At 41.5% G+C, this 27,347-nt stretch overlaps 1 protein-coding gene across 9 annotated transcripts in view; it reads right to left on the bottom strand.

Moving 5' to 3' along the window:
* Positions 1-26,946, bottom strand: part of STARD9 (StAR related lipid transfer domain containing 9) — a 127,367-nt gene extending 100,421 nt beyond the window's left edge. For 5 of the 9 annotated variants that reach the window (XR_008299216.1, XM_027067032.2, XM_027067038.2 and 2 more), the window contains exons 1-3: positions 26,843-26,944; positions 21,276-21,345; positions 19,526-19,642 (exon numbers count right to left, since the gene is read on the bottom strand). Coding sequence is in view for 6 of the 9 variants with exons in the window: in XM_027067032.2 (XP_026922833.2) it covers positions 19,526-19,642; positions 21,276-21,345; positions 26,843-26,889 (234 nt within the window). In the remaining 3 variants the exon portion in view is untranslated. Of the gene's footprint in view, positions 1-19,525; positions 19,643-21,275; positions 21,346-26,842 lie in introns of those variants that run through there. The other 4 variants (XR_003423059.2, XM_027067034.2, XM_053224116.1 and 1 more) reach the window with 2 other exon arrangements.
* Positions 26,947-27,347: the final 401 nt, after the last annotated feature.

Raw genomic sequence — 27,347 nt, forward strand, 5'->3', positions numbered from 1 at the left:
AAAGATGATGGAAGACAGATTTGATGGCATAGCACTCAGTTCAGCAATTATCTGCTGGTGACAATAAGGAGAGGCACTGACACAAACCTGACCAGTCACTCAGAAACCTGGGACTGACTTTCAATGAAGCATAGTTAATAAATTAAAAACTTCTAACAGGGGCACCTGGGTGGCTCAGTCAGTTGAGCGTCTGACTTCGGCTCAGGTCATGATCTCACAGCTCATGAGTTCGAGCCCCGCATCAGCTCTGTGCTGACAGCTCAGAGCTGAGAGCCTGCTTTGGATTCTGTGTCTCCCTCTCTCTCTGCCCCTAACCCACTCACATTCTGTCTCTCTCTCAAAAATAAATAAACATTAAAAAAAAAAAAAACCTCCTAACAGAACTGGGGCTCCTGGGTGGCTCAGTCAGTTAAGTGTTCAACTCTTGGTTTCAACTCAAGTCATAATCTCACAGTTGGTGAGTTCAAGGCCCACAGTGGGCTCTGTGCTGGCAGCATGAAGCCTGCTTGGGATTCTCTCTCTTCCTATCTCTCTGCCCCTCCCCTGCTCACGTGCTCTCTCTCAGAATAAATAAATAAAAACATGAAAAAAAATTTTTTTTAATCCTAATGAGCTGACAAATACCTAAGAGATTCATCCTCTCTGGTGTATAAATGCTTCTAAGTGAAAAATACTGAGATGAGGTTCATCTTTGCTGAAAAATAAATACTTGGAAATTAAAGCTGGTGGAATTTAAGATAAATCTAGATAACAAAATCATTTAAATGAAATGAAAAGATTCTTTCTCCTGGATTCAGTCTAGAGGTCCTGCATTCTTTCTTTCCCTCCCCAGTATGACAGTGGACACCTGAGGGTTTCCTGACAGATAAGAGACCTACTCAAACAAACAAACAAACCAGGTACCAGGAAATACTGGGCTGTGCCAGGAAGAAAAAGGACCACACTGCCAGACAGGGTTAGTGCACAGATCCCAGACTCCTTCATGGGCGCTTCTGGTTACATTTCATCACTTAAAGTCCACTTCAAAACCTGGCCCCACTTAGAAAAGGTGAGTTGAACCACCTCTTTGCCATGAAGTGTGAACTATTTCTTGTGTCTCAGAAAGTAGTTGGGTCACTTATGGCTATTCACAGGATTCAGAATAAAACACCCTGACTGCACCTACAGGCAAGCACTTGCTTCAGATACAAAATTAAAAATAGGTGGGGTTCTCCATATCTCAGAGAGAGGCATCAATAGGAAGGTTTGCAAACAAACGTTTCTTTTTTTTTTTTAATTTTTTTTTTCAACGTTTATTTATTTTTGGGACAGAGAGAGACAGAGCATGAACAGGGGAGGGGCAGAGAGAGAGGGAGACACAGAATCGGAAACAGGCTCCAGGTTCTGAGCCATCAGCCCAGAGCCTGACGCGGGGCTCAAACTCATACCGCGAGATCGTGACCTGGCTGAAGCCGGACGCTTAACCGACTGCGCCACCCAGGCGCCCCTGCAAACAAACGTTTCTTATTCATGACTTTGGAGTCCTTTCCTACGGTAAATGCAAAGTTAAACAGCCCAAACTTTTCTTTTTTTTTTTTTTAATGTTTTATTCATTTTTGAGAGAGAGAGAGAGAGAGAGCGAGGGAGAGGCAGAGGGAGAGGGAGACAGAAGATCCAAAGCAGGCTTCACACTGCTGATAGCAGGGAGCCCAATGTGGGGCTCAAACTCACTAACTGTGAGATCATGACCTGAGCTGGAGTCAGACACTCAACTGACTGAGCCACCCAGGAACAGCCCAAGATTTTCTAACCATCAGCTAATTCATATCATATTTCAAATATTAAGACGGAAGCACATAGGAGGAATTAGCTCACATAGCAGAAAGCAGGGTGTAGTGAAAAGAACAAGGGCTTTGAAGGCAGCAGATCTGGGTTTCAACCAGGGCTCCACCTCTTAAGAGTGTGGCTGTTGTCAAGTTACCTAACCTCTCTGAGCCTCAGTTTTCATGTCTCTGCAGTAGAGGTGATAATAACCCACTTTGCAGGGTTGTTGTGAAGAGCAAATGAGATCATAAGTTAGGGACTCAGTTCAGTACCTGGAACAGAATAGGTTCTCAAGAAATGGTGTTTTTTTTTCTGATTTCACACTTAAGCAAGTTGGTCATGAAAACATTTTCCAAAATCAAATAAAACTTTTCCAAACCCTGAAACCAAATCTCTAAACTACATAAGAATATTTCCAGATGCTTACTGAAGAGAGAGTTGCTTCTATTTTCTTAAAATCTCTGATGTGGGAGAAAAGGAAAAGCAGCACCAATCAGAAACCACTACATGTCTGTGCTTTAAACCAAACCGCCACCACCACAAACAAGATGGGGTTAGTTTAATGGTAGAGGAATAGTAAAGGGGAAAAAAGTAATTAAGGGTTCCCATTCCTTTCAGATCTCCTTATCTGAGCTGAGGACCACTATCTATACTGACTGTATGCAAGCTGTATTAATTCTTCCTCCCACATCAATTCAACACATATCCCCATAAAGTATTTGTATTTTGTCTAACTGTGTAACTACTGAGATAAAAGCTAAGCAGTGAAAGGACTGACAAAGGAATATCCCCCGTTTCTAGGAAGAGAAGGAAAAAAAAAGAGTTTAACACGCTCTTCTGTTTACCTCTTCCACTCCTGGGGACCAGATGTAAGGGGCTGTTGTATATGGAGGATGGTTTTATGAGTGAGTCCATCTGCTTTTGCCCAGAGACCAATTCCCCAGGAGCTCTGCCTTTTCCAACTTCTAAATACAAACTGAGGGGTGCCTGAGCACATCTGGTCACCATTTGATTTCAGGCTTCTATTGTGTTCAGTCTATGGGAGGAAGTAAGTCTATAAATAGCTCATGCCACTATGACTTACACTTGAAAAATGAGAAACCATCAACTGCCTTTCCTGCAGAAAGAAGAGAGGTTTTCACTGAATCCAGCTCCCTTCATACTAATCATACATCAGGTTAGCATGCTAAATAGCCAGCTTCAATCTAATAATTCACATACCTATTTTATTATAGGACTAAATGGTATCTAGAATGAAATCCAAAGGGAGCTCCAATTAAAATTAGTGAATGATTCATGATACTTGAATAAGTCTCTGGTCTTTTTGGAAACTCACCAAGCTGTGTAGCTAAATCTATGTATGTGAAGCACCACTTTCAAGTCATAAGAGGAAAAGTTCTTCCTACCTTTGGAAGAGAACTACTAGGTTTAGATCCTATTCAATCCAGAATATATCAATCCTGTTGTGAACTAGATTTTTTGACAACCTCCCTTTCCCTCTCCAACAAAAAAACCCTACGTCCCTCTTTAAGTTTTTTCAAATGTTTGATTAAAATATTTATTATAGTGGGGCGCCTGAGTGGCACAGTCAGTTAAGTGTCCGACTCTTGATCTTGGCTCAGGTCATAATCTCACAGTTCGGGAGTTTGATCCCTGAGTCAGGCTCTGCACTGATGGTGCAGAACCTGCTTGGGTTTCTGTCTCTCTTCTCTGTCCCTCCCCCACTTGTCACCTCTCTCTCTCAAAATAAATAAATAAGCTTAAAAAAAACTTTTTAAAATATATATTATAGTATTTACCACACGATGAAGGAATTAACTCTTTGTGTATCTGTCTCTCTCAAGAACTATGAATTTTCAGGGTGTCTGGGTGGCTCAATCGTTTAAGCATCCTACTCTTGATCTTGGCTCAGGTCATCATCTCACAGCTGGTGGGATCGAGCCCTGTGCTGGGCTCTGCACTGGTGGTATGGAGCCTGATTGAGATTTTCTCTCTCTCTCTCTCTCTCTCTCTCAAAATAAACTTAAAAGAAAAAAAGAGTTATGAATTTTTAATGGGTAACTACAGTGTCCAGTTCTTACTGGTTATTTCCAGTGCCTCATACAATTCTTGGCATATTTTTCAGCAGATATACATTGAATGAATTATTGAATAAGTTAAAAATAATCACATATTATATGAACTTAATGAGCTTTCACAAATAAAAGACATCAAATTGAATGTTAGTTTAAGGGAGAGGTAACAGAAAAGGGAGCCAACCAAGTAGAAGTAGACAGAACAAAGATATAAACATATTGTTCCCTCTTCATCCTCACACTAGCTCAGAACTCCAAAAAGGCTATTTTTGTTGGAAGCTGAGCTTATGTAGATGTATGTAAATCACAGATTAGAGCCAGTATACCACAGTGACCACCCCTAAACTTCAGATCCTGAAAAAGAAAATAGGAGACTAAATTCCTATCCCCAAAAATGCAGTTCAGAAAGAACAGCAAGCAACAACAAGGATGTTGGACAGCCAAGATCTGGAAATGCTCTAAACTGTTAAATTATCAATTTCTGATTTTTTTTTTTTTTGGTTTTAGAATATATGGAAAAGCCTTCTGCCCATACTCTAGAAGCCACAGCATACTATCGACTGTGCCTGACAAAGGCTCTGGCTGCCTTTGGTTTAGGAGACAAATGCTAAGTTAAAATTTGTTCTGCTAGAGTCCATAGAGCAAATCACAAAACAATGTGAATCATCTGCTGACACGAGTCATAATGCTATATAGTTTGTGGGATATAAATCAAACACAGTCTCCATCTCTGCAAAATATGATGGCTAAAATAAAGTTAAAGAATACATTAAAAGACAGAAGGAAGAGGACACCAGTTGGAAATATGGATCCAAAAAAGAAACGAAGACCACCAGAACTGATAATTACGTGGGTAAATATATAAGATTTTTTTCTTATTTACATTCTTTAAAAGATAATTTACTGCTTAAGCAAAAATGTTAATATATAATAGAGTTCATAACATATGTAGGCATAAAGTGTATGACTTGATAGGATAAAGACTGAGAGTGGAGAAAAAGAACTATTCTAATGTACCTGATTTAAGGGAGGGGGGGAAGTAGTATATTATCACTTGAAGGTAGACTGCAGTAAGTTAGAAATGTATACTATAAACCCTAAAGCAACCACTAACAAAACAGAGTTATAGCTAATAAATCGACCAAGATAAAATGGAATCATAAAAAATACCAATCCAAAAAAAAGGTAGAATACAAAAGACAAAATACAAAATACAAAACAAACAAAAAAAGAACAGATGAGACAAATGGAAAACAAACAAAATGATTGTCAAACCTGTATTGGTAATTACACTAAATGAAAATGGTCTAAATAGCCCCAATTAAAGTGCAGAGATGGTCTGATTAGGAAAACACATATGCTGCCTACAAAAAAATTCACTGTAACTATAAAGATATAAATAGCTTAAAAGTTCACAGTAGCAAATATGTTAGGGTATACTCACACAGAAGGTTACTATGTGATCATCAAAAAAAAAAAAAGACATAATTATATATGGATATGAAAATGTCTCCAAGATATATTAACTGAACAAGGCAAGATACAGAATAATATGTGTATGCTCCAATTTTTTAAAGAAAAGAAATATACAATTATATGCTTATACTTGTATAGAATTCTCTGGGAATATATATATGAGAAATTGATAACAATGTTGCCTCAGTATAGGGGAAAGAGTTTGGCTAGAGTTAGAAAAGAGATTTAATTTTCGCTATATGTCCTTCGAACTGTTTTTTTTTCTGCCATATGCATATATTACCTATTTTTAAAAATCAATACAGTATTTTTACAAGAAAAATATTCTTATTAAAGAATTAAGAGCAGAAGATACTTTCATTGGCAACATATAGAACTCAGCAGAGAGACTGTCTTGTTTGGTAAATAAACAACAGAGAAAGAGGGGCGACCAGGTGGCTCAGTTGGTTAAGGGTCCAACTTCAGCTCAGGTCATGATCTCACAGTTCATTCATGAGTTCGAGGCTCACGCTGGGCTCTGTGCTGACAGTGCAGAACCTGCTTTGGACTCTCTGTCTCCCTCTCTCTCTGCTCCTCCCCTACTCATTCTCTTTCTCCCTCCCTCCCTCCCTCTCCCTCTCCCTCTCTCTTTCTTTCTCTCTCTCTCCCAAAAATAAATATTTAAAAAAAAAGAAACAATAGAGAATGCAATGCATTAGTAATAATAACAAGTGATATTTATTTAGTGTTTCTACTCTTTTGCAAAGTTGTGTCAAGCATAATACTTCATTTTATTCTAACATTATTCCTATATATAGTGTTGGTAGGTGGAGGAATTACCGCTCCCTCTTGAAAGGTAAAGAAACTGAGGCTGATGAGGGAGTGTGAGGCAGGATAGGGGGCAAAACACAAGCTAGCACATCCCAATGCCCAGGTGGGACATGTAGGATACATGACACCTCTGGCCACCCAAAAAAAACAAGAAAGGACTAAAAACAAATGGTCAAACTGATGAGAATCTCTACCAGAAAAAGGCAATCCTATCAATAGGGCAAAGTCCAGGAACTCCCTAAGGTCTTAATGTTAATGCCTTGCTAAAGGGAAAAACAACTGTAGCTTAACAACAGCTAGGCCTCCAGTAAAGTCTTTAGCATATTAGAGTCTCTTTGGAAACTCCCTCTAGATCCCCCAACTCGATAAACTGGTCACCCCCCACACTCACAGTGCAGCTCTGCCTATGGGGTTCTGTCCCCATGCCTTAATAAAATCACCTTTTTGCACCAAAGATGTCTTCAAGAATTCTCTCTTGGCCATTGGCTCCAGACTCTATGAATTCCCCATCCAACTCTCCAAAACTTCATCAAGGATATTTAAATCACATAATATAAAATCTGTTCCACTAAACCAAAAGTCATCAAGGTTTGCCTGAAATGGCAGTTATGTAAGTGGATATGGGAGAGTCTAACAGCTTCTTTCTTGAGTCAACCAGACAGACTAGTAAGAGAAATTTCAGTCAGAATGAAGTCCACATTTTATAGCCCAAACAAAAGCACAGTTAACTAGGCCTTGGGAAAAGTAGTCATCTATTCAGATTTGTATAAATTAAAGCGGAATGTATCACATACTCTACAGTCTTGTTACTAAAAGTATAGTCCTCAGGCCAGCAGCATCTTCAGCTCTACCTCAACACCTCCTCGTTCTAAATCTGCTTCTCTAATTTTAATTACTTTCAGGCACATATGTATCACCTGGTGATCTCTTTAAAACGCAGATTTGGAGGGGCACCTGGATGGCTCAGTAGGTTGGGCGTCTGACTTCGGCTCAGGTCAAGATCTCACCAGTTGGTGGGTTCGAGCCCTGTGTCCAGCTCTGCGCTGACAGCTCAGACCTGAATCTGAAAAGATTCTGTGTCTCCCTCTCTTTCTGCCCCTCCCCTGCTCGCACTCTGTCTCTCTCAAAACTAAACATTTTAAAACGCAGATTTCGATTCAGCACCTTTGGGTTGGGTCTGAAAATGTATTTCTAACAAGCTCTAGGCAATACACTTTGAGAGGCAAGGCAGAACAGCCCTAGACTCTCTACATCTGTATTCCCAGAGTAGAAAGCAAGTCCTCTACCTCTCATGGTACAGAGGCATCTGGATATGCACAGTATTTAGTAAACCTCAACAGGCATATCCAGAAGGAAAAACCAGCAATGTTTTCCTGGGAGGCTATTTTTCTATAAGAAAGTACCTTAAATAATAAAATCAGAACACTTCTATTCTGGAACAAGAACAGATACATCTGTATGATGCCCCATGGGCAGGCTGCTGAGCAATCAGTAGAAATGGAGATACCATGGTCCCAAGCTCAGAGTCTGAAAACAAAGAAAGGCAGTCGTGTCCAAGTAACAGTGAGGAAGTCAGAAAGATGATATAGGCACTACAGCCTATTAGAACCTCTAGAAAAGGAGATTTGAATGAGACATTAGATTTGCTCAAAATCTGATCTGCAGAAAAGGAGCTATATCAACAAAGGTAAACAAAACAAAACAAAACAAAACAGAAACAACAAAAAACAGCAAAACTCTGTCTCTTATAAATACACACACTCACAATATATTTGGGTTTTTGTTTTTTTTTTTTTTACTTTTTTTAATGTTTTTATTTTTGAGAGAGAAACAGAACACGAGCAGGGGAGGGGCAGAGACAGAGGGAGACACAGAATCTGAAGCAGGCTCCAGGCTCTGAGCCGTCAGCACAGAGCCTGATGCAGGACTTGAACACAAGAGCCGTGAGATAATGACCTGAGAGCCCTGCACACTCACATTATGTTTACCCAGCACCTAGCATATGCCTGACATACAGTAGATAAACATTTTAGTCAGAGGGAAAGGCTTAAGCAAAGATTGTAAGGCAAGAATAAAAACGTACAAGATGTGTTTGAGTGGATTCGGTGGTGCCAGTCCAGGGTGAAGTTAAGAGGAAGTTAGAATGTCCATCTTTCCAAGTGTTCGAGGAGGCCAGACTCCCACATTCCACCTCTGAGCTGCTCCAAACTCCAAGGGATATGGAGGCTAATCACAGGGGTTTTTTTGTTTTGTTCTGTTTTTTGTGTAGTGGCACAGTGGCCTCAAGAACATCCTGGATACCCAGCAGATAGAGGCCATGTCATTACTCCCATTCCAGAAACAGAAAAGGGAGGATAGATACTTTCACTTTAGATAATTTGGGGCCATGAAGATTTTTAACCAGAGGGAAGGAGGCTGAGTATCCTGGGCTACAAGGTTGCAGCAACAGCATTCATTCACTCAACAAATGTTTATCTACTGTATGTCAGGCATATGCTATGTGCTGGGTAAACATAATGTGAGTGTGTGGGGCTCAGGTCATTATCTCATGGCTCAAGGGAGCACACTTTACACATTGTACATTAGCCAACTTGACCATAAATTATATTTTTTAAAAAAGAGGCAATGAAAAATAAAAAAGACATATACACAAAGACAAAAAAAAAAAAAAAAAAAAACTACCATGAACAGAATCAAAAGTAAAAATGTGAAATATTTCCAGCATCTGAAACAGAGGGATCAATTTCCTTAATATGCTAACTACTCTTACAAATAAGAAAAAGATGAACATGACAACAGAAAAACGGGGAAAATATATGAACACATTATGACGAAAATGGCCAAGAAACTTGAAAAGATGCTCAATCTCAATTATAATGAAAGAAAAGCAAAGCCAACAAGATACTATTTTTAGTAGTAGTAGATGGGCATAGATTAGAAAGTTGGGTAATACCTAGTATTGACAAGGGATACAGTAGGGTATTCTGTTAAGGGTATAAACTGGTACAATCTTTTTAGAAGGCAATTAGACAAAAATCTATTGAAATTTAAAATGCACAAATTCTCTGGGATGCCTGGGTGGCCCAGTTGGTTGAGCATCCAACTCTTGGTTTCAGCTCAGGTCGTGGTCTCATGGTCATGAGATCAAGCCCCATGTCAGGCTCTGCGCTGACAGCGAGGGGTCTGCTTGGGATTCTCTCTCTCCCTCTCTCTGCCCTTCCCCAGCTCACGTATGCAAGCTACTTCTCCCTCTCTCAAAATAAACATTTAAAAATAAATAAATGAAATGCACAAACTCTCTGAACATGCAACAGCACTTCTAGAAATGCATCTTACAGTTATACTCGCAAAAATGCAAAGATGCTCATTCCAGTATTGTGTATCACAGAAGAGACCTGGAAATATCCCAATTGTCCATTACTAGAGAACTAGTTAAACTGTAATACCTTTATACAATCAAATTCTATGTAGTACTAAAACAACAAGGTAGAACCATATGTATAGCAAATAAATTAGGGCCAACCTAAGCTGAGTAGAATAAAGCACATTGAAAAATAGTATGTATAGTGTAAACTCCACCTTTTTAAAAGGCTATATAATACATACTTATTTATGTTTACAGAATGTCTGGAAGGATACCAAAGAAACTGTAGACAGCGGTTACCTCTAGAGTAAGACTTGGGGAGGAGGGGAGGCCTGGAAGGGGAACGTTTTCTTTACTTTTCACATTATACTCTTCTTTACTATTTGCACATTTTATAATTAGCTTGTATTGCCTTTATAGCAAAGTATTTTAATAAACTAATCAATTTGTAAACACTTTTATGCAGTCATCTGCTTTCTGCTGAGTATAAAACTAGGGAGAAACCAATCCCATTTCTTTCTCCCCACTTCATGAACCCTTTTCAGAACACTGTACTTAGAAGGGGCCTTTTGTTGGTCAGCTGGACTGGCTCCCCCAAACAGAGGACCATTGACATGGTGCTGAGAGGGTGCTTGGACACAGACTTACTGTGTAAGTATGTATGTGCAAGAGAATTTAGCACCTGGCAAGGCAGACCAGGTGGTCTCCTCTGGAGAGGCTTACCATTATCAGTCCGCCTGTACACGAGTGTCTACTGTGGTAGACTTTTGTTCAAAGGGCTGCTGTTTATTGTATATCCCTCCTTTAGACGATTTTGTAAATCTGTTTTTCCAAAAACTTTCAAAGTACAAAAAAAAAAAAAAACCTCTCAAAGTAATCAATCACCATCACACTTTTCTTCTTCAAGGATTTAATTGACGATCCTTTAAAACTCAGGACAAATTCAAATGTAAAGGGAGTGCACATATGGGGCAACTTGTCAGCATTGCACACAGGAGCAAGAGAACTTCTGGGTAATGTCAAGGACAACTGTCTCAGGAACCCTATTTATATTTATACTTAGGCTGCCCCATGTCTGCAAGTGACTGTTGAGCTTTGGGCATGCCTCCCTTACAGATAACTTCTCTCTCCGGCCTAGACTCAAGGACCCAGACAGTACCAGAAATTTCTGTTACCCTTGGCTCATAGGGGAGGAAAAAAAAAATGCCATCAAGCTTTTGCATTTTAAAAGATTTCTCTAGTTTTTGTACAGGCACCCAGCACCAGCAGCAAACATTAAGTTTCAAAGATCCCAGTTCCTCAGATTTTTATAAGTCTGAAAGCTACTCTTTAAAGATTCATAATCAAGTTTCTGGAGAGGAAAAAATGTGTTAGATGAAGCCAAAAGAATGACCTTATTGCCTTAAAATCCAGCCCATGGCGATGCTTATGCAGCTGAGCAGCTGTGCTGCTGGCAGGGGTAACATACTGAAATGAAACACTCATGATAATCTCCCTTCCCCCACTTGTGCCTGCACAGCCTCATCCAGTTATTGCACAAAAAGGCTTTTTCTTATAAACTTCTCTCCCTTCTACTTCTGGCTCCATCTTGGTTGGGAAGAAATAGCACGAGTGATGGAATGTACACAGCTCTGCAAGTATTCATGAGAAAATGCTTTGACGCCCACATGCTCCCCAGCTCCCCTAACACATACATGCTTTAGGGAAAAGGGATGCCCAGAGAAACTGATAGGAGTACTTGGTTCTCTAACTTAAGTAAACTGCAGGTCTTCTCAAAACAGGTAGCAAGATTCAAGAAGGCAGAGTCCTAATTTGTCTTTCACCCACTGAACCATAAATTGAATAATTAATCCAATAACCATTGATGGGTCATTTCAAATGTGCAGCACTGAGGGCACCTGGCTGGTTCAGTCACCAGAGCATGTGACTCTTGATCTCAGGGTTGTGAGTTGAAGCCCTACAATGGGTGTAGCGATTACTTAAAAATAAAATCTTAAATAAATAAATAAATAAAATATTTAAGGGGTGCTAGTGGGTTAAGCATCCAACTCTTGACTTCAGCTCAGGTCATGATCTCACGGTTTGTGGGTTTGAGCCTACACTGAGCTCCGCACTGGTAATGCAGCACCTGCTTCAGATTCTCCCTCTCTACCCTTCCCCTGCTCTCTCTCTCTCTCAAAATAAATGAATAAACTTTATAAAAATTAAGTAAATCAAATCTTAAAAAAAAATAAACTGTGTGACACTGGAAATACAGAAATAGAGCTGTGCAGCTCTGTGTGGCGTGGCATTCAAAACCTTGGACTCTGGAGTCACACAGTCAAGGGTTTGAATCCTGGATCTATGACTTGATTGTAGGACCTTAAACCAAGGTATCCAAACTATCTGAGCCGGTTTCTATTCTGAAATGGGGATAATAATACCTACTGTAAGGAACAGTACAATCCTAACAGCATCTCCCCCTCTGTAAACTCTCAAATTCCTTTTAACTGTAGTTTCTTCTTCATGTTTTCCCCTCTTCTTGCTCCTCTAAGGTCCCTCCTCAGTTTCAGTAACTCTTCCACCTTCTCTACTCTGTCCCCAAAGCCTTCAGTCACACTCCAAGCTCAGAAGATACAAAACAAGTAAGGCATAAAAGAAGTGAGGGTCATAGTCCACTTCTCTACCTCACTCTACTTGTGTTCTGAGGAAGTAATAGATCATCTGTCTGCATCTTATAATGAGTTGGGGTCCCCAGAGAGAAACACTGCTTCTGTACCAGCAGTATCTAATCACAGCCCAGTTACATCAGAGAATCCATAGTAGCACTCAATACTTCCCCGTGCTACTAGATGGCAATAGTGCCATTTCCTCACTTGAATGAGTACAGAGCCAAGAACAGAAACATTCTAAAGAACAAGAGCTTTCGTTGGGATTCTGCTAGGCAGCCTATTTTCTGCCATGCAGGAACCACTGTGCTGCAGTTGATGACCCTCATCACTAGAATAAGCAACAGGCACTTCCCTGAAACATTAAGGACAATTCTGGACTAGCTGAAAAGAAAAAAAAAAAAATCCCATAACTAATTTTTGTCTCTCTAGGCTTTCATCGTTAAAGTAAGTATCTTGAATCGTCTCTAGCATTCTTCTAATATCAATATTCTGTATTTTTGTTAAAGTTTTTATTTAAGTAATCTCTGAAACCAAAGTGGAGCTTGAACTCATGACCCAGAGATCAAGAGTCTCATGCTCAGGGCTCAGTCGGTTAAGTGACTGATTCTTGATTTCGCCTCAGGTCAGGATCTCATGGTTAGTGAGAGCCTCATACTGGGCTCTGGGTTGACAGTGCAGAGCCTGCTTGGGATTCTCTCTCCTTCTCTCGGCTACTCCTCCGCTTGCTCTGTCTCAAATAAATAAATAAACATTTTTAAAAATTTTAAAATGGGGTGCCCGGGTGGCTCAGTCGGCTAAGTGTCTGACTTCGGCTCACGTCATGATCTTGCAGTTCGTGAGTTTAAGCCCCATGTTGGGCTCTGTGCTGACAGGTCAGAGCCTATAGTCTGCTTCAGATTCTGTATCTCCCCTCTCTCCACCCCTCCCCTGCTCACACTCTCTCTCTCAAAAATAAATAAACATTAAAAAAAAATTTTTTTTTTATTAAAAAAAAAAGTCACATGCTCTTCTGAATAAGCCAGCCAGGTGCCCCTCAACATTCTGGAATTCTAAAGTATAAATATCTAGCAATCACATATAAGGATTCAAAAACTCTGCACAAGTTATTCTTCATGCCCTAATTATATACAATCCGCTACAATTTAATTTGAAATCCTCTATTTTGTACTAATGGAAATGAAGACCAACTGGTTTAATGCTTCATAAACTGTTAAAATCATCATGTTCTGTACTTAAACATTATTATTACCTCTCTGTCGTCCCATCTCTGAACTGACATTTCTTCATTAAATAATCACATGCAAATGCATACAAGGTATACTATACTGATAGCGGCTTTCCTGTTGGTTCCTGTAGTCAGTCCTTTCATCATTTTTAGGGGCATGTAAGGTTTTCCTCTGAAGACTCCAAGTTTCTAACATCCTCAAGCTAAAGTCCAGAAGAAGCAATGGGTGCCTGGGTAGCTTAGTGGGTTAAACATTTGACTCTTGATCTCAGTTCAGATCATGATCTCACAGTTTGAGACATCAAGCCCCACATGGAGCTCTGTGCTGCTCCCTCAGAGCCTGCTTGAGATTTTCTCTCTCTCTCTCTCTCTCTCTCAAAATAAATAAACTTAAAAATTAAAAAAAGAGAAGCCAAATTGTCTTTATTCACAGATGACATGATTCTGCATGAAGAAAATTCTGAGGAATACATACACACACACACACACACACACACACACACACACACACACACACACATTCCCCGCACCCCCTCTGGGGCTCTTTGAGGGTAGGCAATGGATGTACTTATGTGTGTTGTTTGGTATTCAGTGCACTGTGGAGATTAAATAATATAAAAACAAAAGCACAATCACATTGCTGCTATAATTTCAGTTTTGGATCCAGTGGTTAGGAGGAGGAAATCTCCTGCACACTCACACGATTTTTTATCTGGAAAAGATACAAGTGCTTCAGCCAAATAACTGACCATTTTAAAATAAAGATTCCCAGGAGAATAGGAGCAACTGCTTTCCACAAAGGGCTGGGTAGCTTTTTGTTCCTGGACGTGCTTTCTGTTGACTCAGTCTGCACTTGTTTTGACAGCCAATTACAGTCCTTTGTGGGTAAAGCTGAGCTAAAGCTCTTCATGGAAATTTTTACAAACACAAAATTATCCAAACACAATACACTTGAGCAGAGGACTCCCACTCCAATAGATATTCCTGACCAGGAGGAAGGGAAGGGAAGTTAATTTTCCAAGTGCAGCAAGCTGATCCAGAAGGATCATAACCAGATTCAAAGAAGAGATTTTCAAGTCTAGTTCAGCTCTTAGCAGCCTGAGCCTCACTTCCTTTGTACTGTGATAGGGTAATCACCATAGGGAACCAAGCCACAATACTCAGGAACCCCCTTACCAAATTGCAGTTGCCAAGCCCTGGTCTGGGAACTTAATTATTTCATTTCCTCCTCACAGTAACTCAAGCTCAAGAAACTAGAACTCAGAAAATTTAAGTAACTTGTCCAAAGCCAGCCAGCTAATCAGTGGCTATGCCTGAATTCAAACCCAAGTCTAACTTCAGAAACTGGATTAACTTTAATACAGATTCAAGCCAGATAAAATGTAGGCCCATTTTGAAGAAAAGCCTTGACTACAAGTCCAAATATCAACAAACACTAAAAACACAATTTAGACCAACGCTGACCTGCTTTTAGAACGGGAAGCTAATGACACCAAGGTCACAGGGTAATGGACAAGACAGGTGCTATGATCCCCTACCGCTGCCCATTCACTACAGTCTTTTCTCTCTTTCTTCACCATCTCTTTTCTTTCCTAATTTACCATCTCTTCCTTTTGCTATATCCCTTTTGTTTTTCTTTTTATACCGTATTGTAGCAAATCATATGAACTCTGCATTCAGATAACCCTGTGTTCAAATCTAAGACTCATTTCTTACTGTGTGACCTTTGGGCAGATCACGTAACCTAAACCTAAATTTCCTCAACTATCAAAGGATAAAATCTTCTACCTTTTAGGCTGCTGAAGGGATTAAATCAGATAATATGTGTGAAGAGATGACCAGGTCTCTAGTAGACTAAATGAGACTTTAACATTGAGGGTCAATGAGACTTGCTAACATACAATTTAGAATTGGACAGTCTTGGATTTGAATCCACCACTTACTGGTTAAGTGATATGGGCAAGTCTCATAAAATTTATGTACTAAATTTACTTATCTATAAGATGGAATATATAGAATAGACTAAACAGATTTGGGAGATGATCAAATGGAATGATAAACATTTAGAAACTATAGATATTTAACAAATAAAGCAGCCTCTCATTAGAACTTGCAGTAGTGCCTTGTTCTCTAGAGGCCCATGTTTGTTGATGCCTGATTTATCAAGCGTGTCACCACTAAAGATTAGGAAGTGCTAAAACACTAAGAAATGCTAATCTTGAACCTATCTTTTCAGATCATAAAATAAATATAAAAACAGGGAGGTAGAAGAGTACAGTGCAATGAAAAGACCACCATAAGAAGCATGGGTCCGGTCCCACTTGGGCCTTAACTGCCTATATAATGCCATATAAATCACACAGCTGTATCTGGAACATGAGGGGTTTGGAAACATTTTTTATTTTCCTGACTGGGACTGCCACTGGCATTTAGAGGGTAGAGGCCAGAGGTGCTGCTAAACACCCTACAGTGCACAGGACAGACTTCCACAGCAAACAATTATCTGGTCAAAATATCAATAGTAGTGAGGTTGAGAAGCCCTGGCCTAGATGATTGCTAAGTTCCCTTCGAGCTCTAACATTCTAAGAGACTGTGATGAGGCAGCACCGACACTTAATAGATGACATTCTTGCCAACGTCTATCAAGCAATGGCTATGATATTGCTCAAAATCCTCCTACAGCCAGTGGGGGAATGTTTTCAGAATATTTGAATATTCTGAAATCAGTACTGTATTTTTGTGGGTAAGGACAGTGCTTCCTCACAACAGGAAGAGAGCCAAGGATGAAGAGGGCTCAGTCCTACAGGGACTTGGTCCCTTGCTCTTTGGAGTTAGAATCAGTGTTTCCAAAGCCACAAGATTCCTTCTGGCCAAGATGATTTAAGTAACTCTGATTCAAGGTCAGAATAAGATAACACACATAACAGCAGAGGTGAATCTCAAATACATCATGCTAATTGAAAGAAGCCAGACTCAAAAGGCTACATACTATTTGATTACATTTACATGATATTTGGGAACAGACAAAACTGTAGTGACAGAAAACAGATTAGCAGATGCCAGGGCCTAGAGGTAAGAACAGTTTGACTGCAAAGGGACATAAAGAGATTTGGGGAATGATGCACTGTTTTGTATACTGAATATAGCATAAGCTACACAATCGTGTTTGTCAAAACTTAGAGAACTGCACACTGTACACTGAAAAGGTGAATTTTACTGTATCTAAATTATACTTCAGTAAAACTGCCCGGGCGCCTGGGTGGCTCAGTTGGTTAAGCAGTCCGACTTCAGCTCGGGTCCTGATCTCACGGTTCATGAGTTCAAGACCCATGTCAGACTCTGTGCTGACAGCTCGGAGCCTGCTCTGGATTCTGTGTTTCCCCCTCTCTCTCTGCCCCTACCCTGCTTGCATTCTGTCTCTCTTTCAAAAATAAATAAACATTAAAAAAATTTTTTTAAATAAAAATAAAATTGCCCCCTCTCACCTCCACCCCCAAAATATGATCACAAATGCTATGTTGTACTTTGGGAGAGGATGAACTGGATGACATTAAAAATCTTTCCACCCCATGTCCTATAATTTTATGACAGTCTGCCCCTCCTATCCTGGTGACCTCAGGGTTAAGTCTGGGCTCCAATTTCTGTGTTAAAGCAATGAGTCTCTCTGACCAACTTATATGCATATGAGTTCTGCCATTATTCAGGGACATTTGGCCCTACTTTAGCTTGTGACAGAGGCTCCTTCCCTGCTATCTCCTATCTTAACTCCCCTTGGGACTGATGAGGGCCTTAAACATTAATAAACAAGTCAGAATAAACCTCAGGGGACACTGGTTTTATCTCTCTGCACAGGCTTCCTGTCCAAATCCCATTTGATCTTTCCATTGAACTTCAAACCAAGCAAGAGAAGAAGGATCATATTTATGACCCCCTCCACTATGGACTTCTGGGCTTCCCACCAGATTATTCTTACACTTACGTTATATAAATGCGCACTTACATTATACCCAAGTTTGTTGAGACATATATAGATACAGATACGTAGTTTTGTTTTGTTTACATACATCACTGACCCAGATTATTACTCTATCAAATGTTACACAAAATGGTTAACTTTTCTTATATCCATATCTAGGTATGCTATAGCCAGGCAGGACTGAAACAGCCATTAGAATGCTCATACTTTCTGCAAATAAAGACCACTGTCTTCTATGATACATATGCAGTCACAACTGTGAAAGGCTGAAGGAGTCCCATCCTCTTATTTGAAAGTCAGCTCCTTTCTTGCCTCTGCATGAAGGATGTCAGTAGAACAGTTACAAACACCAGGAATCAGATACTTCATACATGCTTGAGTGCTAGGATAAAAATCAAGGTCCAAAAGAAAAGCCTGGACATGCCAGCGCCTTCATATTCCAAAGGACAGAAAATATGGTAGGGACCAGATACTATCCACACTGACGTTTTCTGCTAAGCATTTACAGCAAACGCCTTGTGACTACAAATATAGGGTGCTCGTATTACAACAGAAGGGGCCCACAGAGACAACAAATCCCACAGTAGTCTAGGGTCTTGTTTCCACATGTTCCCCTCAGAAGAGAAGAATGGGGGAATTACACTCCCATGTTTTAAAATTAATCATCTCAGAAGTCTGCAGTGGCAAAAAATCAGTACTGTAAATCACTCAAACTTCTTTTTTTTAATGTTTATTTTTGAGAAAGAGAGAGATAGAGAGGGAGACAGAGGAGCCATAGCCAGCTCTGCACTGACAGCAGAGCACGATGCAGGGCCTGAACTCACAAACCGTGAGATCATGACCTGAGTTGAAGTCAGACACTCAACTGACTGAGCCACTCAGGCGCCCCCCATATTTTTTTTCATGTTTTAAGTCACTCAAACTTGATAACATTGCTTCTTTGGCATAATCAGAAAAAGGTTCACAAAAAACTAAAACACTTGGCAGAAAACATACTTTAGCTTTTTGGACAAAAGCATACAGACTGACAGGGTGCCTGGGTGGCCAAGCTGGTTAAGCATCCGACGCTGGCTCAGGTCATGATCTCATGGTTTGGTGACTTTGAGCCCTGCATCAGGCTCTCTGCTGTCAGTGCTGAGCCCGCTTTAGATCTTCTGTCCCCCTCTCTCTCTGCCCCTCCCCCACTCACGCATGCACTCACTCTCTCAAAAATAAATAAACATTTAAGGAAAAGTATATAGACTGATAGGCAATGTTCTTCCAGACTTCCCCCCAAAATATTTCCATTTCCAGTGGTATTTCCTAAGGACTTATTACTATTTTTCATATGTAGGTATGATGATATTGACCCACAGAAGGCCAAATAAGTGATTTTTCTAATATTAGGGATGGACTTTCATAGAAAGTATCTTGGTAACTGCTGAGGTGAGGGCTATTGTCTGTGGTCATAAAACTCAATGGGGCAAGGTTTGCAGGCCATCACGGGGACTGAATGCATGACCTTCAACAGTGCTCCAACAAGGACAATGCTGCTGCTTCACAGAAACAGAGAGAAGCCCTGTAGACTCAGCTGGCCAGACCTGCTGCCTCAGAAGCTTGTGAGAGAGCTAAGTAGAACTACCAGAGGCAGGAAAGGTGACTGACAGTCTTGCTGGGAAGGCCTTGACTGGTCCTCTCAATCCTCAGCAGATCAATAGAATTCACTTCTCACATACCTTGCAGGCTGCCAGACTAGATGTCTAGCCCTTTTACACTCAGCCTAGGACCATAAGAACAAGCCTGAGTGTCAAAGATACTAGCCTCTAGGATTCCTGGGTCCTTTTGCTGTATATACCAAAGGCCAAGTTTTAGGTGAGCCCATTTATCTGCCATAGGAGAACACTACCTGAACTAATGTCTACCCACCTGAATCTTGCTGTGGCCCAAGCCTAAATGGACACTAGCCAACTTTCATGACCTGAGCAAGCAGTCTTTTCCCATTTCCTTTGTTCTTTCTGCAACCGAAGGCTCTCACTACTATTTCTCAAAGCAGAACATCATTAGTTTCTGACCAAAATATTAAAGTAAGAAATAGCCAGGCCCCATGTTAATTTCCCAATAATTACCCAGTCAGAACTGAGGAGAGTGAAGGGAAAATGACATTACCACATCCTGAGATGCATACTGGGGGTCCTCTGGGTTGACAGACCAGTAGCAATAATCAAAGCCAAATGCCACCACCTTCTCCCGGGAGTCACCAAAGCCATCTGGTCGATTGTCCACCTAAAATCAAACATAGGATAATCTTTTCTATCATAATATCAGAATCTAGCCAGTGCCACCTGATTCCTCCCTGCTATAGCTAGAGAGACCTGAACTGGTCATGAAAATCTTTATGTTATCTACCTGAAGAAAAAAAAGTAACCTTTGTCATTTCCTCATTTAAAACCCCTGGAGAATTAAATGTGCCTATCATACTGTCACCTATCTGCCTATATATGAACCAAGCACAGAGCAGCTTAGGAGAGAAAGTCTTTCCCTCTCGGAGCATCTTTTTATCACTATCATTTTTTCTCCAGGCATTTCTGTAAAGGATACTAGGAGTGCATGTGTAGTTCGGTGCCTGGGCCTGACAGTCTACCAACTGAGGGCTTTCACAGAGGTCCCTTGGTATCCACCCCTAGTGAATTAGGAAGCACAATGGACAGAAGAGCAAGGACCAACCCAACTGCCCATGGTAGATGAGGGTAGAGCCAGAGCTTGGAACCACACTGACTTCCAGGTATTGGGGAGAATGGTATTATTCCCAGAAATGTCTTACTATTTAATATTTAGACTCTGAACAGAGATAGACAACCCCCAGCACTAGTCACCATAAACTACAGTAGAAGGAGGCTGTCAGAATGACTAAGAAATTTTTAGTGGATAAATGACTTCAAGGAAGTAGACAGCTAAGGAGGTGTGCAGGGGGCAGATTAGAGTTTGATCCTGGCCAGGATTTATTCTTAAAAACCAAAAGTCTCACCTTTCAGAACAAAGCCCCTGAAGTGTTTAAGCAACAGAGACATAAATAAGAGACAGCAGAGAATAAAAGGTCTTTTGTCCCTGGGGAGCTCCTGTTGCAAGTTTGGCAGGTCCTGTTCTCTTTTAGCCCAGAGCTGCTGTCAAGGGAAACATCGTATCACATCACATCACAGGAGTGGGCATGGCTGGAAGGCCTGGGTTCTTGATAACCCTCACTCATGCAAGTCAGCTTCCTCACTCTCAGGAGTGCTTAATACTACCTGCAAGCTGTCTATAGCAGCAGTCACATGGCCAGCTTCCCTCCGTCACACCCCAAGGCCCAGAAAGAAAGAAACTCTTCCACTTCCGCTGTTCTGGTAAAGGAAGGAATAGGATGGAGGAAATCAGCCCTGGGAGGGGGTGTGGGGTGGGGGAGGAAGTTCCCAGCGTTTGTCCAATTGTGACTCAAAGGTCAGTTAGATCTGTGAAAGAAAATCTGTAACAAGACCCAGGATAGTGACCTACTCCATTCTGAGATCTGATGCATATTAAAATCTATAGTAATGCCTCTAAATTAAGTGATATCAAATGAGGGACTTGGGACAAAATCTAACTCGTGGTCAGGCGAACTAAGTATATCCACAGATGTACCCAGCATGACTTAAACTGGCCATGGTGCCCATAAACAATTACCAACCAGTTTCTAAACATCTGCACCCTATTTGACAGAACTTGGGCTGCCGTGCCACAATTCCTATACTTCTTTCCTGCCTTATTTTTATACTTGCTTTGTAGGAGGTTATAACTCTTCCCTCTCCCAATCCTCCACCCTAAACACATCTTTATCCCAGAAGCCCCTGTAATCATACAAACTCCTCAGTGGAAAGAGAAAGGAAAACAATTTCAGGCTTACCTTTAAATTTCTGATTTTTGCCACTTTGCCATCAACTTCCATGATAATTCTTCCCCCTTCTTTGGTCTCCCTAGAAAAAAGACCCAAACTCATATGAGAAGAAACATTGCTTTAAAAAAAAAAAAAATCAAGAAAAGGGAAGTTGAGACCAGCGTTATTGGGACAAAATGTTTCCCTACTGCTGTCTCCTAAGTAGCTGTCCCCCGGCAGAAGTGCTTCTCTAGATCATTAGATTGGCTCTAGAAGAGCTAAAAATTACCACTATTGAGAACCCTCCATGTGATAGGCACTGTATTAGGTACAGTCATATTATGCTTCATCTTATGCAATCTTACCGCTAACACACCCTCTTGACATGGCTTCCTACCATATCTTCATTTTTTCAAATGGAAGACTGAAACTGAGAGAAATTATGTAACTTGTCCAAGCTCACACATCAAGTAGTGGCAGAGCTGGGATTTAAACCCAGATTTATCTGACCACAAAGCCTAGGCTCTTAACCATACCTTAGAAATCAGGCCTGAAACTCTGCAGAGTACCCTTTGCTCAGAGCACAAGTCATCCCCTCTCATTTTTCTGGGATTTTGAGCACAGATAATAATGAAAAGGGTTTTTGGAGTCCTCTCTGTTGAGACGGTGAGAACACATTTTCCAAATCCTTTCCTTTTGTCTTCCTAAATCCGAATGAGAGCTAAGATTCCCAAGAATTTTCCTATGTAGCAGTTATGTAGTAGAACTACATAACCAACCAACCCCTAAATTTACTTTAAGGGGCTTAATTCAAGTGATCCATACACCTGAAGCCCAAAATAAACAGAATATACTCCATTCTAGATATGAAATCCTTTTAGCTGAAGTGAAAGCCAAAATGGCAGATGAGAATTAAATTCATTGGCATTTCCCCCACTATAATGAAAGTAATCAACTAAATTACTCCTAGCCTAGAACCTGAAAGTTAAGAAAATATGTTCTCATTTTTATCCTTCCTCATGGTTCCGAGGATGTGACCTTGAGAGTTTGGGGAGGGGAGGAGAGGCATAGTGAGACAAGGGTCTTTACATTTAAGATTTTATTTTTTAACGTTTATTCATCTTTTGAGAGAGAGAGACAGAGCGTGAGTGGGGGAGGGGCAGAAAGTGAGAGAGACACAGAATCCAAAGCAGGCTCCAGGCCCTGAGCTGTCAGCACAGAGCCCGAAGTGGGGCTCAAACTCACCAACTGTAAGATCATGACCTGAGCCAAAGTCTTAACCGACTGAGCCACCCAAGCACCCCTAAGATTATTTTTTTAAACCGGTGAGTGAGTCTGGGATAAAGCCCTGGGTGGGAAATTTCCCTCTCCCATGTAGTAACTTGTCTGTTACCTAAATTTCCTCAAGGCCTTGATGCTCTTTCTTTCACATTTTATACTAGATAGTACTCAAGGCACCTGAGATACTCTTAGTCCCCCAGGATCATAAACCATACCCTGCTCATCAGCCCTCAATGATTCTAAAGAAAATCTTTCATCTTTACTGTTAACATTTTACATGGTAACATTTTTTTTCCTTTCTTCATTCTAAGGTACATTTTATTATCTCTCCTCCCACTATAAAAGCAATACACATATTGTAGTAAATTTGGACAATAAAGAAAATAAGAAAAAAAATCATGCAATAACTTTTCCAAATCTATTACCTAATTTTTTCTAAGTACACCCTTTCTTGAGGATTCATCTATGACTCTCTCATATAAAGCAGCCTGAAAAGAAACATCCTGAATTTGACTTCTTGGAAGAAAGATACAAATCATAAGGGTAAGATGCTGACTCTTCCAGGCCTGGACCACTGCCATTGGTAACCTAGGGATTCCAAGCTATTCTAAAACAAAATGAGGGAGAACTAAAACTGAGCAGAACAGGGGCGCCTGGGTGGCTCAAACGGTTAAGCGGTTATGCATTTAACTCATGGTTCATAGGTTCAAGCCCTGTGTCGGGCTACACACTGATAGTGTGGAACCTGCTTCAGATTCTCTATGCCCCTCCCCAACTCACGCTTTCTCTCTCTCTCTCTCAAAATAAATAAACAAACTTGAAAAAAACACTGAACAGAAAGAAAGGGCACCAACCTCAACTGGGGAGCTGGCCACACAGAGCTCAACGAAAGTCTGCAGAGATGGAGCCTTATGCCGCGGAATGGCGCTACTAACACTTGCCTTGGGGTCCTGAATTCTACCAAGAGGCATTTATTTCTTAGAATGAATTTCCCTTTGCACAGGGATAAATCCTCAGTTACACATTTACTCCTACAACAATGTTTCTTAGAGTGTGGTCCACAGGCTACCTTCATCAGAATTAAGTGAGTTGGTGGGTTTATTTGAATTCCTGTTAACAAGTTGCATTATGGGGCGGGGAACAACAAGCCAAGTTGCATTATAACAAGCTCCCCAGGTGGATTGTATGCAAACGGTAATTTGAGAATCACTGTCCTAGAGGGGAAAATAAGCAAGCCATTACTACTTATTATCTAATCATTTGTAAAAGTTAAAAAAAAAAAAGCAGACATCTAAGTATAAGGAGTAATAAAAATAATTGTTAAAAATTATATAGCGAACACCTTTTTGTACCCTTAAAATGAGCCAAGCCCTAGGTATTCTTAATGTATTCTTTCATTTAATCTTCATTAAAAAACATTGAAGTAGTTATCCTATTTTACAGATTAAAAAAAAAAAAAACCTACGACCCACAGAAAGGGAATATAGTATACAAACAGTAACTTTTGACAGGGCAGTGGGGAGTATTCCAGAGCCTACAATATTGACAGAAGAGAACATGTTCTTTCAATGATGAATGATTCTGGATATGCAAGGAAGAGCATCACATAATGAGCTACAGATTTTCTAATTATGGGAAATTGTGAGGAGTGGGAGGGAATCAAAACCATTTCCCACATTATCATTTTACTTATGGTCAGTCCCAGTCCTATTAAGCCAACAGGCATTTGATCAAGAGGCGCAACTTTTTGGTCGTCTCAGGAAGAAACAACTTTGTCTACTGACTGGAATCTTGACTCTACCTACTTTTAGACCTTAAACAAGACCATTTTCTTATCTGGAAAAACAAAAAATGGAAGCTTAGACCAGATGATCTCTAAGATTTCTTCACAAGTACATCATATCCAATGACTATTAGCTGAATCCGTGCCAGTGACTTATTTGAAGTTTGAACAAACCACATAATTAGCAGATTCCCTACATTTGGATGAACCTCAGCAAAGATAGTGGAAGTTAACAAACCATGGGTATAGCTGCATCTCTGCAGGATTCTCTGAGAAGACAGGAGTGGTCTCGACTTCTTAGCTGGGGAGTCACAGTGGGTTTATCCATATTTGCTCCTGAATCTTCAGCCTCATATAATTTATTCACACCTGGATATCTGCAGTATTGGCATTCTACCTCTTGATGCTCAAGCCTCGTTACCTAAACTAAAAGCAAGTAAGCTTTTGTGCCCTTCTTTCACCTTCACTTTTGTTTGATGAGATAAATTACTCTCTACCATGGCTGCAAATAAGTCAATTTCAAAAGCATTTTCTTAGTTTTTTTATGTTTATTTTTGAAGAGAGCGAGAGACAGAGCAGGAGTGGGGAAGGGGCAGCGAGAGAGGGAGACCTGGAATCCTAAGCAGGCTCCAGGCTCTGAGCTGTCAGCACAGAGCCCAACCTGGGGCTCAAACTCACCAACGCGGGAGATCATGACCTGGGTGGAAGTTGAACACTTAACCGACTGAGCCACCCAGGTGCTCCACAACAGCGTTTTATTAATCTAATCCACACTATTATAAATTCCTAGCACTCAAGGAATTGAGAGGCTACTGTTAGGGGTGCTCAAGGTAATTATCCTGAGAACCCTAAAAGAACAGTTTTGCAAAAAGAAGATGAGCTGGAGGCTACCTCCAAGGTGGCAGCTGCACCTATGAAAACTCCTCAACCATAAGTCACCACATTCAATCATGCAGAAGCCCGATGTCATAAACCACTTACCAATCTAAACACAGCAGTTCAGGCATGTACTGCTTTCCTTCTTTCTTCATTGTATCTCTTTTGCCTTTTTCCTACTTTCTTTTCTGTTCTTGTTTCTTTCCCTCATCCCATTGCTCTCCTCATTATTCTGTCAATTGTATGACTTTTCAAAACCAATCACCACCATACCAGGGACAAAAATAATCCCTGCTAGTACCAAATTTTGTTATGGGAGACAATGCATTTTTGTTTATCCTTCTGCCCAATTTGCAAGCCACCTATGTCCTGGAAAATTTTTAAACCTCCCAAATAACTCTATTATATGTCTTATGGTCCCAAACTACATTCTGCCAGCTTTGTCTTCTCTCACTCACCTCCCTCTACACATCCTCTCCCCAAAAGGGGGTTTTCTAACAACTGAAGTCCTTTGCTCTCAGTGTTCTTTCTACACCTTCTATACCTATCAGCAAACTCTAATAGCTCTTTAAAAAACGGTACAGGGGTGGGGCGCCTGGGTGTCTCAGCTGGCTAAGCATCTGACCTCGGCTCAGGTCATGATCTCATGGTCCGTGAGTTCAAGCCCCATGTTGGGCTCTGTGCTGACAGCTCAGAGCCTGGAGCCTGTTTCAGATTCTGTGTCTCCCTCTCTCTCTCTCTCAAAAATATAAAACATGAAAAAATTAACACACACACACACACACACACACACACACACACACACACACAGTTCAGGGGCTCCTGGTTGGCTCAGTCAGTAAAGCATGAGACTCTTGCTCTCCTGATCTCTGGGTGAGCTCGAGCCCCACATTAAAAAACGACAACAAACAAATAAAAACAATTAAAATACCAGCCCTTCCCTGGCTTTCCAAACCTAGGAGTGGAAAATCCATGAAAAAGGGAAGAAATTATGTCGCCTGATATTGGATGCCTCAAGAGCTGAGAGACGATGGATCTGATTAGCCCATGAGGAAATAAGCACTGACGACACTGAAGAAACGGGTTAGAATAACTTCCTTCTACTACCCAGTTCTGCTACCGCGCATGGGATGAAACCGCGCTCTCCCTGGGCCTCAATTTCCCTCTCACGCCTTACAATCTGGCTCTCTCCACATCTGTGCAGAGAAACCAATGTGCGCTCAGGAGCACACACAATTCTGCCTCAGCCCCCGCAGGTACTCCAGAGCCACGAAGAAGAAGAGAAGACATTGCCCATTCCTCTCCCCGGGTACTTTCCCAGCCCTTCTCAGCGAACTCAGTGAGAAAGGCCCAACCAACCCATGCATCAAGACTTGAGCCGTGGTCCCCCAAAACTCCTGCTCACAGGACTCCCGGGACACGGACACAGCGCAGCCCACCGCTGACGCAATCCAGTAAGCACTATACCCTAGGACGAGACCCGAAAGTTCTAACCGAAACTTTGTCCCGCCAGGCTTTTAGGGTTTCCGGACCCTGGCCCCTTGGGCCACTTTGTGTCTGACTTCTCCGCTCCAGTATCACTTGAGCGAGAGGCGGGGACCTCGCCCTCCTCTCAGCTCATATGACGCCTCAGGAGCCCCCTCCCTTCCAGACTCACCTCTTGCTGAGAGGTCGGACCCTCACGGCCACCCGCACGTTCGCCATCCCTCGGCCTCAGCCCAAGCCCAGCCGCAGCATCCCCAGCCCAACCCCAAGTCCAGCCCCGCCCGCCCCACGCGCCTCACGGGACGGCCCCGCCCATGCGCGCGCAGTGAGCCCGCGAGGGTAGAGCCTGCGGGGCCTCAGCCAATCGTGAGTCCGGTGGGCGGGAGGTCGCCCGGCCCGGCCTGCCAAGCCCGCCTGGCTCCGCCCCGCCTCGCCCCGCCCACGCACCGCCCAACACAGCCCCGCCCAAGGGCGAATCTGTTCGACGAGGGCGAGGCCTGCCGCGTGTCAGCCAATCCTGAGCCATACAGGCCAGGCCCCACCTACCAGGAATTAGCTTTTGTTCTCCGACAGTGCTGTACAGAGTCAAGTAAACACGTTTAAGTTTCGGTTAACACCGACAGTTTACAACGAAATTTGCTAAATACTTGTAATCGCTGCGTTGCCCTGAGCTGTCA

This window comes from Acinonyx jubatus, chromosome B3 (genome assembly GCF_027475565.1).
Source record: "Acinonyx jubatus isolate Ajub_Pintada_27869175 chromosome B3, VMU_Ajub_asm_v1.0, whole genome shotgun sequence".
Classification (NCBI taxonomy): domain Eukaryota; kingdom Metazoa; phylum Chordata; class Mammalia; order Carnivora; family Felidae; genus Acinonyx; species Acinonyx jubatus.